The sequence below is a fragment of the Lissotriton vulgaris genome, chromosome 5 (genome assembly GCF_964263255.1).
Source record: "Lissotriton vulgaris chromosome 5, aLisVul1.2, whole genome shotgun sequence".
In the NCBI taxonomy this organism is placed as follows: domain Eukaryota; kingdom Metazoa; phylum Chordata; class Amphibia; order Caudata; family Salamandridae; genus Lissotriton; species Lissotriton vulgaris.
Genome location: NC_141693.1, coordinates 1,002,814,090 through 1,002,830,096, shown reverse-complemented (window position 1 = coordinate 1,002,830,096; position 16,007 = coordinate 1,002,814,090). Strand labels below are relative to the sequence as shown.

The 16,007-nt window shown below is 43.3% G+C and overlaps 1 protein-coding gene across 2 annotated transcripts in view; it reads right to left on the bottom strand.

Moving 5' to 3' along the window:
* The window catches only part of CRTAC1 (cartilage acidic protein 1), a 1,573,434-nt gene that overhangs the window by 524,202 nt on the left and 1,033,225 nt on the right, over positions 1–16,007 (bottom strand). For both annotated transcript variants that reach the window (XM_086922610.1, XM_086922611.1), the window contains exon 6: positions 7,787–7,921. In XM_086922610.1, the coding sequence (XP_086778736.1) occupies positions 7,787–7,921 (135 nt within the window). The remainder of the gene's footprint in view (positions 1–7,786; positions 7,922–16,007) is intronic.

Here is a 16,007-nt window from a genome sequence, read left to right as displayed (position 1 = left end):
CTGAAGCTGCCCATGAAATTAGTATCCTAAAGAGGGACTGATAGAAGTCTGCTGCCGTTCATGTTGGGGATAGCCCCAACATGAAGTGATGAGGGACCAGGAGAAGTCATGCTTTTGCCTGATCTGTTTAGGAAAAGATCTGGAATGACCACAAAGCACCTGACTATAGGGTGGAGGGGTAGGGGTGGCGGTTAGGGGCATGCCACTTTACATTTCTGTCTGTAAGAGCAGAACATACCGCAACTTTGGGCTTGGGCAGTAGATCAGTAGTGCTGAGAACATGTGTCCATCCACTCCGCATTTGTGGTACTGTGCCAATGTAAGCGCACAGCACCCCTTTACATTAAGACGACCTTAAGATTCTAACCTACATTTTTTTAGGCATTATGCTGCTTCGTAAAGGGGGGACATACCTAACTTACCTGGAGCTGTGTGAACAAGGGTCCACAAACGCCGCCACCGCCCGAGAGTCAATCTCTGCATTCCATCGCGCCGCCGCCCCGGGACCACAGATCCCGGAAGCCTCAGCGGCGGCGCGCACCTCTGACCTCGCGCCAGCGCCCGGAGGCGCTTAAAATCGGCGCTGAGGTCCGCTTCGCAGGACGCCGGGCGAAGCCCGGGCAAAGGGCCGGCCGTCTGAGGCCGTCCAAGGTCGGACAAGGTTGGGTTGGGCCAGGGACTCTGCCCTACTTTTCCTAGGCCCACAGACGGACACAGTGTTCCTGAACCATTTCCCCCCCGGTAAAACAAACATCTTTTATTTCTTGTGAGCCACGATCTTGCACCAAGCTCTTATTCCACCTGTATAAATGCCTGGAAAAAGGTTAACTCCAGTAACAAACACCATGGAGAACTACCTTGTCCAAGTTGTGGCGAAAATAAATAGCGATAGAAGGTCTTCTTTGGGCTTAGACTCATCTACACAATCTCCACCTGCTGACAAAGAGGCAGAGGACTCTTTTGCTCTGTTAAATAGCAGCCTCACTGGTGTGGCACATGCTTCTACTCAGGATTCAGTTACTATCCAGCCCAGTGGTATAGTAGCTAGCACAGAAGAAAACAGTGACAATGAAGTAGTGACTGTGACCCCTACAAATAGTGAGTCCATTATCCCCACTGCTGTCCCTATTCCCGCACCGAGGGTTACAGGGGGCAAAAGAAAAGCTATACAAAAACAGGGGGGATTAAGGTCAGCTAAAAATAAAGTTGCAACGCCACCAAGGAAAATACTTGATGAGGAGGAGGATGACTTGTCTGGGGAAACTTATGTGACCTTTTCTAACGTCCAATTCCAGAAATTTTGCAGCTTGATGGACACAAAAATCAAAGGGATAGTTAAACCTTTGATAAGTAAAATTGACAAATTATCTGCCGAGGTAAGCAAACTTGAAGGTTTACTTGGAAAAACTTTGGGGGAGGTGGAAAAACTTCCAGAAGTCATCGTGTCCAGTGTTCAGCCTTTGGTGAGTGAAATTCAATCGAGCAAATCCAACGGACTGATTCCTGCTGTTGTGCCAAACCTCCCAATGGCTCCACTGATAAACCCACCTGATAACACCTTTGGTGCTGTACCCTCTGCCCCTCTCAATGGTGAACCTAACACTTCGAAAGGGTCATTCGAGCTAGTGGTGGAAGCCTTGCCACTAGTTCTTGTACTAGCAAATGTACCCCCACTAGCTCCTGGCGAAGCAGAATCAACATCATCACTTCTAAATAAATCCTTATCATGGCTAACTAACAACATGGCCATATCTCCTTGGGGCAAACAGCAATTAGCTGAAGAACTGGTAAACGCTAGAAGAGTTGAGTGGATTGGGAACAGGGTAAAAAAGTTCAAGGGAGATTGCGTTGTGCTCAATCTTTCTGACCCTGAGGTTTTACCAAACATCTTGCCTAATATCTTCCCTCCTCAGAGACGATCTACTTCTATTGTTCCACTGACTCTAGACTTCTTCTATCCTCGAAAAGGCAGAGGCCCCATTCCAAGCACCCTAAGAACAAAATGGAACGTTGTAACAAAAAGGGGCAGCAAGAATTTTGGCTCCGTTGAGTGGGGCCTAGGTCTGGAAAACAGATTCTCTGCCCTCTCCAACTTAGATGCTTGTGATTGACAAATAATTAAATGTATGCCTCTGTTGCAAATCCCTCCAGTTGCTTGTATAACAGGGGAGCATAGTCGATTTACAGGTACACAAAATGAGTCACGTAATCCTGATGCCGCAGTAGGACTATTTTCTGCAAATGTAAATGACAATGTTAATGGCGATGCAATGTTGAATGGGTCCGATCGCAGTTCTGAATCATATACGTTAAATGCCACCGGGAACCTATTGTCTTGGAATGTTGCTGGGCTTTGTTCCAAAATGGACTGTGGAGAATGGTTTGGGTTTGTCAGCCAGTATGATGTTTGTATTTTTCAAGAAACATGGGCCTGTGATCCTGTTTTTGCCCTGGGGTATTTGAACTTTCATGTACCGGCTACTAAGGGCCCCAAAGGGCGATCGATGGGGGGACTCACCATATGGGTCCGCCAGTCCCTGAAGATCGTAGTGAAAAATTTTGAGCTTAATCAAAAAGACATTCAGCTCATTAGACTTATGAGGGACTCATCCACCTCCATTGACATTTATAATATATACGCTAGAGGTGGAAGCGCAGGAAAATCAGTGGTCCTATTGTCTCTGTATAATTTCCTAGACATTTACTCTCCTGGGAATAACAATATACTGGCAGGTGACCTAAACCGCACTTTTGAACCACTAGATACTGGTGAGGCTTTTTTAGGTGCGGAGGAAGATAAGATCTGGGAAATCCCCGCACTTGATACAACCCCAATAACTCGCTGGTCCGAGGATATTCTAGGGTTAAATGCTATGTGCCTTGAACACGGGTTAAGGGCTTTGAATGGTCGTACTAAGTCAGACAGAGTACCAGCCATGACTTTTAACAATGGGAGATCTGAGAGCCGCATTGACTACGTTATATGTAGCATGCCCCTATGGTCATCTGTTACTGATATGGTTGTCATGGAAAGACCCGAGAGCGATCATAACCCTCTATGTGTTCTCCATAAATGGTGGCTGTCTGATTTTTATAGCTCCTAGCATTTGTGCTGATTCCTTACCCCCGTTGATTGTGCCAACTAATGACTTACGCAGATTGAGGTGGACTAGCGTTAGAACAGATCCGCTGGTTTTAGAAAAAATAAGCATGGCAACCGATAAGGCTATTATGGCCCTTGTGGGTGAGGCTGGGCATCCTCCTAGCCAAAATATTGTTACCAAGGTCCATGAAGATCTCTTTAATGAAATTAAATGCCACTTTTTGAAACCGGTAAATAAGAAGAGGATCTGTGCCTATAGAGCCGCTAGATGGTACAATCACAACTGTAGGGTGGCAAGAATCTCCTTGGGAGATGCAATTAAGAATAAAAATCTGGAGGCTATTAGATCAGCCAGGAAGCAATATAAGCAGTGCATAGCTAAAGCGAAAAAAGATTGGGATGAAGCCCATTGGAATAAGCTAAGAGATGCAAGTGATCAAAAGCATTCTAGGTTATTTTGGCATATAGTCAAATGGGGACATGACAGGCTTGAAGAGGCTAGTACTAACAATGTCCCCCAGGACGCCTGGGTTAAATTCTTTAGTGAACAGTACGCTCCCAGAGATCAGACAGTAGACAGCAGATGCCTGCCTTTTTTACTAGCAGACGATGACATTTTCACACAGAGCGAAATAGTGACTGCCCTTAAAACTGTTCGAAGTGGTCGTGCCCCTGGCATTGACGGGGTTCCAGCAGATGTTTTTTTGAATGATACTGAAAGATGGTGCAAATACATCCATCTGCTAATAAATTATATTACCAGAGGTGCAGATATCCCAGTAACCTGGCGGGGTGCTGTAATCATCCCGGTATACAAGAAAGGAGATCGAGCTCTGCCCTGTAATTATCGCCCTATTAGTTTAATAGATACTATTCAAAAAATAGTGGGGCGAGTAATTGCTAATAGGTTGCTCGATTGGGCCGAAGATAACAACATACTATCTCCCTTCCAGGCTGGATTTCGCAGGGCAACCAGCACTGTGGATCAAGTCTTTCGTTTCCAACTGATCCAGTGGAGGACCGTGGTGCTAGGGGGAGGCAGCCTGTATGCAGCATTTGTTGATCTGCGGGCTGCTTTCGACCTGGTACCAAGGGCAAAACTGTGGGAAGTGCTTGAGACACTAGGGGTCCCCGGGGACTTGTTGACTTTAATTATGCGATTGCATGAGGGCAACTATGCCAAAATCCGATGGGGTGGGTATGGAAACGACACTGCCGAATTCCCCGTTGAGCGCGGGGTTCGGCAAGGATGCTCAATGGCCCCTACTTTGTTCACTCTTTTTATCAATGGTATTGTTTCCCGCATGCAATCTCGGGCTGTGGATGCTCCTTTTCTTGCAGGTGAAAAAGTCCCTATTTTAATGTTCGCCGATGATACCTTAATTTTATCCAAAACCCCAAGTGGTCTGCATAAAGCATTGGCAATATTTGATGAGTTCTGTGTAGATCACGGACTGGAGGTGAATGCGTCCAAAACAAAACTCATGGTTTTTAATCCACACAGAAATTTTAAATCAAAAATTTCCATGAGTGGTCGCATTCTGGAAGTTGTAAAATCCTTCACTTACTTGGGGATCCTCATTTCTAATGACAATAAGTGGCAGCAACATCTTAACATTGCTACATTAAGGCACAAGCAACTAGCTGGCACTACTATTATCAAGGAACATAGGTAATCACTGACTAAACCTATCAAACCACCCTTGATAATATATGAGGCAAAAGCAATTGGGTCTGCTTTGTATGGTGCAGAGCTATGGGGGCATGAAAATCTCCAGGAACTCCAAACATCAGAAAATAAATTCTTAAGGTCATTGACAGGTACCCCACAGAGCGGTCCGCTACTGCCCCTGCGTTATGAGCTAGGTAGGAGAGAAATTTCGGAAATGGCAAAATTACGCCCGATTTTATACTGGCGTAGACTCTGGACTACGCCAGAGCTCTCCCATTACGCGGATGGGTTCATAGATGTTATTAAAGCTGACCGTTATAATAAAATCAGATGGTTTAAAACACTAAAGATTGCATTGTTCGATTTAGGACTAAATGCTTTATGGACCGATCCAACTGGGGCTTCATTTCCCACTAAGTCCACTTTAAAAAACATTTTCTGGGAATATGTTGTTAATAGGAGTGTGCTCAGTACTAACAGTGGGACCATGACCATCAGTTTCCTAGAAGTCAAAATGTACCCTATTTATGAAATGTATTGGGATTACATAACGAACCCCATGGACAGAAAACTACTCTTTCAATTGAGGGTAGGTTCGCTCCCCCTCCGTAATTTAACATCTAAGTGGAAATCAGGGGGTGCAGCAACTTGTCCTGTTTGTGGGGTAGGAAAAGAAACTCTAGGTCACTTTTTGTTTTCTTGCCCAGTATATTCTGCCCCAAGGCGAGCTTGGTTGGCGCCTATGTGCAGGAACTTAGGCACAAAAAGTAGCATGGTAGCGCTGCGTATTGTAAAATCCACTACTGTAAATTGGATCATAATTGCCACTGCAAAGTACTTGGGGTGGGCGTGGGTCATAAGGCAGAGACTGCTGGTAAGCTAATTACTCACTGCCAAGCTGATCAGAGACTGCTAGACAATTGTCTATTCTCTGTAACTGCTTAACTAATAGTTCAGAGACTGCTAGACTAATGTTTATTCTCTGTAAATCTTTTTAGCTGATCAGAGACTGCTAGACTTGTGTCTATTCTCTGTTAACGCTCATTTAATGTATCATCGGTATGAAATTTTAATGGTAGGAATTTTTGAGGATTTTTTACTGTCATTGTGATTATCATTTCTTTGGTATTCTTAATAGTAATGAACTTTGCACCTGTATCTATGATGCGTTATAGCTTTTTAAAATTGTGTAATGTGCTGTGTCTAAATGACTCTGTAAATTTAATCACTTTATATTATATGTTTGTACGTCTGCTTTTATGAGTAAACACTCCAATAAAGCACTTTTGAAATTGTAAAAAAAATTGAAATTGCTTCGTAAAGCCAAACTAATATTTTGCTGAACACTGTATAAGAAATTGTAAACAGATGTAGAAATGTCCAACTTCTGTGGACGTAGGATTTGAATGTCTATTTTTCTATATTCCTAATAATAAAATAGGATTTATTGAAAAATGAACTCAATGATTAAAAGGTTCCATTTAAATAACTTTCTGGAGATAAAACGGATATCAATGTACATTTTAATTCCAAGTCATTCCCAGGGCTCCACAGTCAGTGCTTAAACCAGTAGCCACGTCACAACGGATGCATACTTCAAGACAAACTATTCGATATCTGGGCCATCCAGATGTTAAAGTTATGAAGAAATAACCTTAGGTATTAAAGTATTGCGAATTTTCAGCTGTCCAACTGTTTACATCACGTGTATTCACCTGAGTTTTTGTTTATTTAGTAACGATGCCTTAAAAATATACAAGTACACTACAAACATTGCAGAAAAATTCAACACACGCACCTATACATCAAGTAGTACTGCTGATATCTTCAGGAAAAATTGAGTTTAGCACACAGAGATTATAGAGTAAGACACAAATACCGTAAAATGTACACAACCAAACAGATGCGACAAACCTGACAACGGTGGAAGGATTAAAAGGTGAGAGCTTTCTCAACGACCTGTCATATCACCATGCCTGTATGAACAAGGTATTACATGCACGTGAACACCTTCACAAATTCATAAGTGTGGTAAAGGAAACATTTCATTAAATTAAACCGTCTAATAGAAGATGTCAACATACAGTGCCAGAGGGGTTTACACCAGTCAGGTCACATAAATAAAAATGCTGATCTTCCAGCATTATGTACAAAATAATCTTGCAAATATTAAAAAATACAAAAATAGAATTGAGCAGATGTGCATCTAAATTCACAGTAAAAACACGTGTCACCGATATAACCTACGTGTAGCTGTTTCCACAACGTTGAATTAAGGGCTTACAAAAATTGTGTATAATTTAATTAATTGTATGTATGATGCATCAGTTAAGCTATTTGGGGCTCTTCTGGAAACATTGGCAGGGTCGTCTTACGGATTTTGGAGGCCCTGGGCGAAAAATATTTTGATTTTGGGGTCCCTTGTTCTGAACAGTTTGGATTTATGATCCGGTTTCAACCCTTAAATGCCCTCTTTGACCAGGTCACAGACAGTGCACAGTCACACTTGTTCCAAATTCTAAATGTGTGTACATCTAATACTCAGGGAAATTTTCAGCGCTGGGACACCCCTGTGCTGGGGGTAGCTGTCGCGCTTAACAAATTACAGTATTATTATTATTATTAAGTGTGTTTTCAAAGTTGTAACACAGCAGCAGCAGCTCACTAATATTACTGCAAATAATCTCTGTGACCTCCTCCCATTTCTCATATGTGAGGTACTGTTTTGACCTAAAAGAAACTTTTTTATGGATGTTGCATGAAACATAAACACATCTGTCTGAAAAATTTCTGTAATAGACTCTCGCACATTACCCACATTAAAATTAAATGAAAGGAAAACGCTATTGACAACAATCTGTTTAAGAATTATTCAAGGTTAGCAGGCCAAGACTCTCCCAGCCCCACCCCTCCCTGGGCCAGAGCCCACTTTGCCCATGCCTTAAAACATCTCTGAACATTGGGGTTCGCAGTCCAAAGAATTCAGTGACCCAAACCTTCTAGACACTAACCTGCGCTGGCAGCCACATCCACGTACGTCCCGTCGCCTTTACTCTGAAAAAGGAAGTTGGGCCCATTCTCGTTGTCGCAGAATATGTCAGATGCACTGGCGCTCAGGATTGGCCCCACAGTAACACCACGCCCCCCTGCAATAAAGAAAAAATAATGGAAGGATATACGTCAGAAAACGGGAAGGTTTCAGTTTAGCAGAATGCTGTTACATACAAAACGGTTAAACAATGCAAAAATCAAAAATACATCTCTTCTGCTTGAATGTGGTTGCATAAATACAAATGTAACAAAGTAAAATCTTATTGTGAAATGTGTAAGGAAGATAGCAAGGAATCCCATTTTGGCTTGGTGGTTTGCATATGTCAGTTTTCCCTTACAACTATATGAGAGTGAAGTTCACCATGATTGGCATCGACTGACCCAGGTTCAGAGCTTAATTAGACCCGGTGGTTTCGGGTGCTTGGCACTAGCACTTAAATGTCACCAGCAGCACTCATGACAATTGCCACATGGGGCACTGTTTGTGTTGTTTAGAGATGAGCAGAACAACAGTTATTTATTATTTCAATATAAAATAAAAACAAGTAATACCTTCCGCTCAAGCCATTTTTTTTGTTTTTGGGGCCTCAAGTAGTCAGAATTTTCAAACCTACACACAGGTATTGCCATTGGCAGTGCTGGCACGGGTAGTAAGGTGGTGCAACCTGAGGGGACCTCCTGACAAGTGCCTTGATACTTACTGTTTTTGTTTTACAAATTAAGCACTGCCCAGGGCTTTAAGTGAAATGAAAAAAGTGTGTGATTGTGTGGGCGGGGGGGAGGGGGGGGTTGCTAAAAGGGGCGCTGCCTTTGTAATTAGGGGCATGGCTTAAAGAGGTAAACAAAAATTCTTTGATTTCCTCATATATAATGGCAGTAAACAGGGACCCCCTGAATAAATTCAGATTCCTGGATCAGGGCTAAACAATGGATGAAAAAAAGATATATCCAGGCAAATCCAATGTAGACAACTGGCAACAAACTAGTATACCCAAAATGAACACAGGTAAAAGAAATAATTTTTAAACACAATACATATAGATATACTTAAAATGTAATCACATTGATAAAAAATTGATAGACATGTGCAATCAAATACAGAAATATATAAAAACAGTAAAAGAAAGTACACAATTCAGTTATCGTAATTTCTAGTATCAAAAAGGAAACATTTTTCCCTTTTTGATACTAGAAACTACGATAACTGAATTGTGTGCTTTCTTTTACTGTTTTTATATATTTCTGTATTTGATTGCACATGTCTATCAATTTTTTATCAATGTGATTACATTTTAAGTATATCTATATGTATTGTGTTTAAAAATTATTTCTTTTACCTGTGTTCATTTTGGGTATACTAGTTTGTTGCCAGTTGTCTACATTGGATTTGCCTGGATATATTTGATTTCCTGGTATGCCATTTGACTTTTAGTTTAGTTACTCTGTGAGCTCTCTGTTATTGCATCCAAATATATAACACAACCACTGACATACACCTACAACTAGCCAGTGATATTGGCTTTGTCAATAGTTAACTGCTTAACCCTTTGCATGCTGATGACGGAACCGCTCCGTCATCAGCTGCGGGTGCGCTGTGCTGATGACGGAGCGGTTCCGTCATGGCCCAGCCGCCGCGCCTGCGCGGCGCTGATTTCGCGCCTGCGCGGGCGTTCTAATGAGCGGGGCGGGTCATGACGGAACCGCTCCGTCACCAGCATAGCTCAACCGCGGCTGGTGACGGAGCGGCTCTGTCACCAGCATGCGGCCGCCGCGCGGCCGCCCCGCCCCTTTAGCGCTGCGGCGGAATAGCCGCCGCAGCGAAGGGGTTAAAAGAAATGAGTAACAACAATGATTTTGTTGAAAACAATTAATATTGAAAAATTTTCAATATTGAAATTCAGAGACTGAATTAAACATTGCTGAGACCTGTGTGCAGTGCCCAGAGGTCAAGGATTGGATGACCACAAGTATACTGAACCCCTTTATGACTGGCTGGCAGTGTGAGATTCTGTCCCTGCAGCAGCCTCAACTCCAGAATTCTTAACCGTAGCCAATTATAAACACCTGAAGGCGACTCAGTTTAAAGTATGCACTTTACAAGAGTAATGTGCTACATGGAAAAAAAGAAACACACCATCCTGGAAATAGTTAACACTCTTCGAGAATGGAATTAAGTATGTTGCTGACATGAATTACTTTAAATCTTTTTACATTTGTTGTTCAGTTATAGATCAGTGTCTTTGCCCATTAAAGTTAAGGACATTAAATTAGGGTCCGATAGAGACCTGATTCAATGCCAGTTTTTAATTATGATCAGGTCTGAGACCAGGATGGACCCACCCCACTTAAAGCCCTGGACTGATCCGATCTTAAAGAGCAGGACGGCGCCTAGAGCCGCAGCAAGGGGGAATCTTGGTTTTAAATGGAGTCAACCCCTTGGACGCTCATGACGAGCTCAGCTCGTCATGAGTTACGCCTGTTGTATGCTCATGACGAGCTGAGCTCGTCATGTAACGCAGGTTTTTTAAAAACTCAGCGCACAGCGGGAAAACGGCCCGCGCGCATGAGGTTAAGGAGCTGGGGCTGCTAAGGAATCCCTTGCGGTGTATCGGGGGTGGGGGTGGTCGTTGGGGGGGGGGAGGGAACTAAGACTGCTGCTCCGTATGGAGCAGAGATCTGGGGTGTTGTGACTTCAACTACCTAAGTGTAGTGGAATTGGCTTCAACTACTGTGGCACGAGAGGAGGTAAGAGCACATCCCACTGAGCCTCAACAGGGGTGCATCATCACTCTGGTAGTGGAGTATTCAAGCCAAAACTTTGTCTGACAGAAATATATTGTCTGAAATATCACTCACAAAAATATTGCACCATTGGACTGAAAAACTGAAAATCTACAAACAATAGGCCAATATGTTTCTAAACTATATTTAGGAAATAATATTTTGCAAGATGCTTATGTTGGTATCAATATTCTGGCATACAATTGCAACCTCATCCTTTGTGCTAAATGCTGGCTCAATGTAGTACTGTGTGAACCTGTTTTGATTGCGGTCTGTCATGCCGGTACAAAGACTCCTAGATTGAAACTGCATTATCAGCCGTCAAGTTTGGTCCTGATTAAAATGGCCCACTCAACATACGTAAAGATCATCTTGTGAGAATTGAAAGTTGTTTTGATGAACACCATCTATGTAGGTGATTCTCTGAAGCAGCATAAGTCTCTTAATCAAAAGTGTACATGCGCCTTCGAGCCACTTTCAGCCACATCCCTCTGTCAGAGCTTAATTTGGAGAAAAAAAAAGCAGGGCTCTCGTCTGGAGGCCACTGCAGCTTGCAGCACACATTGCACGTGCCATGCTGCCAATGATAGTAACAACACAACTACTAAACGTCACTCTCCTACAAGTGTGACAGTTCAGAATATTTCAGGCCCCCAAAGCTATAAGAATGGTTTGGGCTACAGGTAATAGTAATTTTTAACGAATATAGCATTAATAATTAACTGTTGTTGTGGTCATCTCTAAATTACCTAGATAGCAGCAGCTTGTGGCAGGCTGTCCCAGGTGCCGGTGCTGACAATTAACTGCTGGTGACCAGCACCGGAAACCACCGGCTCAAATTAAGCACTGCCCTCTGCGATTCTAGGGAGTACAGGGGTCTGCCTAATCAAGCTATTTAGATGGACACCTGGACCAGCGAACACCCCTTACAATTGCAATGATCATGGGCATTTCAGCTGCAGACTGTGTTAGTGCAAAGTTTTCACCCAGAACGTGGCATCACTGGTCGCAGTGCCAGAAGACGTTCAACTTAGACCACTGGTTTAGCCCGCTCTGCTACTCCTTAATTATTTGTGCACTGGTTAAAGACTGTAGGGGAAGGAGAGGGAGAACAGGTCCATAGGTTGTGCCCATGACAGTTTGTATACATGTGGTGTAACTGTTTTATTTAGTCATTTGTATTATATAAATATTATATTTATCATTGTGCTTTTCAACTTAACCTCAACTACATTTTGATTGTTTGATAGTTAATCCGCGCTATCCGACTTCTTTGACAAGATCATACACATCCGGGGCTCTTCGACAGCTCCACAGGCCTTCCTTGACAGGAGGCGTTCTCATGCTTTCCCACTCCTGGCAAAGGGGCTGTGAGAGGTCAACCCACAAGCCTGTAGAGATCTCAACCTGTGACAGAGCCCCAGCCTACCTGGCAGTCGTGCTTTCTAATCTTACTACTTGAATCTTTTAATAGTATAATGAATGGACTGGGATGAGAAAGCTTGAATCCAGAATTAGGTGCTTGCCTCGCATAACCAACACCAGTAGCGTAGCTAGCTAGCCCTTTGGGCTCCCGTGGTGTTTGCCGGCCCGCGGAAGCATTGAAGAGCGGGGAGGGGGTCCTCGGACTACGATTGCCGCCCCACAATGGCCGCTTTGTAGAGCGGGGGGAGAGCCCTCCCTTGCTACTCCACTGACAAACACGACATAAGGAACCAGTGGTTTCCAGTATGCATAACACCTTTACATTTGTCGAGTAGGAGGGCGAGCATTACTTTAGTTGGGCCAAGTTATTCCTGTTATTTTTGCTTTGTCCAATTACTTTTCCCTCCTGCGTCCCATTGTACAGAGGGTTAAAAAACAGGAACGACACATTGCTATTACTATGAATGGACAGCCCCCAGCGCTCTGTCCACATGTGCCCGGCGCCCATTCTCGCCAAATGGCGCACACCACCCGTTAACCTTCCACACGCTGCTCCATGCCTAACCTTCATCACCAATGTTGTTAATATATAATTCGTCTTACAGTGTACTGCCTTAGATGTTATGAAGCTGCATTAAATGTGGCAGCATGTTGAGCATTTGGCAATACAATGAACTTTATAATGTCGTTTCCTCAAACCATTTACTGTTTGAACTTCTACTAGGAAAAGAGAAAAAAACAAAATCAATAAAACAGATATAAACATGAATGGACAGGGATTTGTTTTTAGAAAACAGACTTGCCTGGTATTCTTCATTGGAGCCCAGAAGGTTTTATCCGGGGACACTCCCATAACACATGAACACTGTCTCCCTCTGGTGGCCCAGCAGGAGGCAGTAGGGAGTATCTTGGACATTAGTAACCATGGGCCTCAATTAACCAAAATACCAGGGATAGCGACAGTGACATCACTTGATTTCCATTTGACCAATCACATAACACTAAGTGAAATCATACAATGGGATTCTGAATCCTCCCAGGAAGTGATATCTATATTAAACTCCTGTATACTTATTTTTTTACTGAGCAAAGAGTTAAATGCCTTAGTTTGTAACCAGAGCTGCAGAAAGTAAACAGTGTACACCACAGCACCATTAAACGTATGTTCTCTTCTTGGCATTGCCTTGGCCAGAGGTCAGAGGTCACAAAGGCATTACCAGAGGTTGCAAGGATCATGCTTTGGGTTGCAGATGCGACCCCTGACAATCTCTAAATGATGACCAAGTTAGGAACCTTGTTGACAGCCACTGCCATCTGTGTAGGATATGGAAATAGCTAAGTTTCACGTGAGCCTATCTCAAGGACTTGTCATGTTGTGCCATAGGTCAAACCCAACCTCTTCCGAGCGCTGCACTTGGAGTCTTCCTGACCACCAGGCTTTCAGCGATAACTAGGTGGGATTAGAGAACTGAGAGTTAAAGGGTATTGCGTGGAAACTTGAGACCACCCATGCCTTTGTAGTACCCCATTTACGCAGGTAATCCGGGATCAGTGAAGACTGTAACCCCGGCTGGTGTGGGTCTTTGGCTTTGCTCACACATCAGTCCAGTCGTTGATAGAACCAGAAGTGATGCGGTTGAAGTGTGACTTGTTCCTGGGCAGAGGCAAAAGTTGGGGATTTCCATAAAACAGTAGGTCGGAGTGTCTGTTCAATCTTATTTGAGGGGTGAATTGATTAAGATACCAATATTTGAAATGCTAAGATGTAGCAGAAGGGAATGCTGTGCACCTAGCTTTTGTAAGATCTTATTTACCAAGGTTGAACCTGTTATGAATTCCAAAAAACTAAATAAAAAAATACACAATGAGAATTAAAGCAAGCAGCAGGTTCAAAGTGCCTATCTCCATTAACTAGTCATGACAGCAACCCATTCCAGGGAGCGATCATCATGCAATCACTTGTTGGACTGACCATCCCACTTCGGGCAGCACGGCCAATCCTCATTTTTTTTATCTGGTTAGCAAATTTAATGTACACACCCGGTAGTATGTGGGGGGGGGAGGGGGAGGTTGAAAAAGAACAGATGACATTCCCAAGTATTTAGGTCACAGAAACATAACTTCCATCTTGGATGGGTTATGCTTTAGACCACTAAACTCAGGAAGTCAGAGATGTTTTGCAGGTTTGTATTTACTTTCTCAAAAATTGACAGGAAACCAAGCTACATGTGGGTAAATGTGGGTACCATTCACATTACTCACGTTCGATGCAATAGAGTATTTTCCCCTTGCTACATGTAAGCTGTGGTATCCAGCAGAGACCCATTCTCAAAGATGCCTTTCAACATCTGTCTGCATCCTTTACATTTGCAAACGTCAGACTTATGTGAAGGATACAGTCACATTTATGTCGGGGACACTCTTGTCCACAATACTCTCAAAGGGAAAATTGTCTACAGAAATAAATAGAATTGGATGAATGCTATTGGGCTGCTAAATAACACTGATGATGTTAGACGATCACACAAGGCTGCCAATACCCTTGGCCCAACTTACACTTAGCTATGCACTGAGAGTAGATCTATTCACTTCGAAAGGAATATGAATAATCTAGTGTTCTTTTCTAAACAGAATCTGTTAAGAGGGTCGGATAAATATTTTGGAAAGAAATTCAGCTAAAATAGTGTTCGTCAAAACTGTCCTTACTAGGAAGAAGGGAACACAATAATCGAATGTGGAATTGTGCAATTCAAACTAGACTACTCTGATAAGTCTATTAAGGCCTGCCTACGATTTTAGCGGTGCAGTACAGAGTCTGCCCCGCCGCCTCACCACCAAAGGCGTGGTTGGGCCACCTTCCAGATTAGGAGTCTCCTCCTATCTGGCAGGCTTCTTTTTTGGCGTTCCCACGGCGGTGCCCTGAAAATGGGCACCGTGATGGGAATGCCAAAAACAGTTCCTGCACGCCATGGACTGAAAAGTCCATCCTGTGCAGAAACTTGGGTGCATGCCCACAGGGGGGCACATGCCCCTCTGGATGCACGCCAGGGCGCAGAGGCACAAGGGAGCACCGCAGGGCCCACTTTGTTTCTTTCCCGCTGGGGTTTTCATGGAGGAGAACCCGCCTCCTAATATGCTTGGTGGGAGTGCCATGATGCCTCCTGACTCCTGCAACACAGCTAGGGAATGGCGGTTCCCTGTGGGCTGCGGCGAGGCAATGGCGGAGCAATTCTTAATAGGGCAGTCAAAAGACGGCAGCCGCCACACCCCACGGACCGCCAGACCAGCAATCATGCCTTTAGTGAGGAAGCAAGATACCCTCTCACAAGCCTCCAGAATGTCTGATATCATGCATCCAGGGTAGTGGTCAGGATTGCTAGTAATTAGCATGCCTCACATTGCTCCTGTTTTTTGCACAGATTTCTTATGAAATCTAAATTTCTGTTTTAGGCGCCAAGGCTTAAACAAACTGCTTGGTACCTAGAAGAGGCCAAACATTTAGGTGACACATTGACATGTTTATGTGGCATTCCTCCTAATAGATCTAACACTGAAAGGTAGGATAATAAAGAAGCATTATCAAAGGCATTGTTTATTGAAGGATCACACTGTAAAACGTTCCAAAGCAATGACAGGTTTTTGCCCATGGAGATTCAAAGCCCATATCTGATATTTAAGTTAAATCATAAAAGCCAATATCATTATGACTAAGTCGGAGATCCTAAACATCTCCACACTCAGACACATAATGGACCAACTACAACAGTTGGTCCCCTTTGAAGGGCAATAACCTATATTAAATATCATTGATAGCGTGCTACGTTTAGAAGCAACAATTCATTAAGAATAATCTATGATCAACAGAATTAAAAATACTTTGTTATTAGATACGTCCTCACAAATAGTATTTATGCTCTGTATGTTCAATGAGCAGAACAATAAACAATTTGTTTATGTATTCAGTAAATTAGTGGA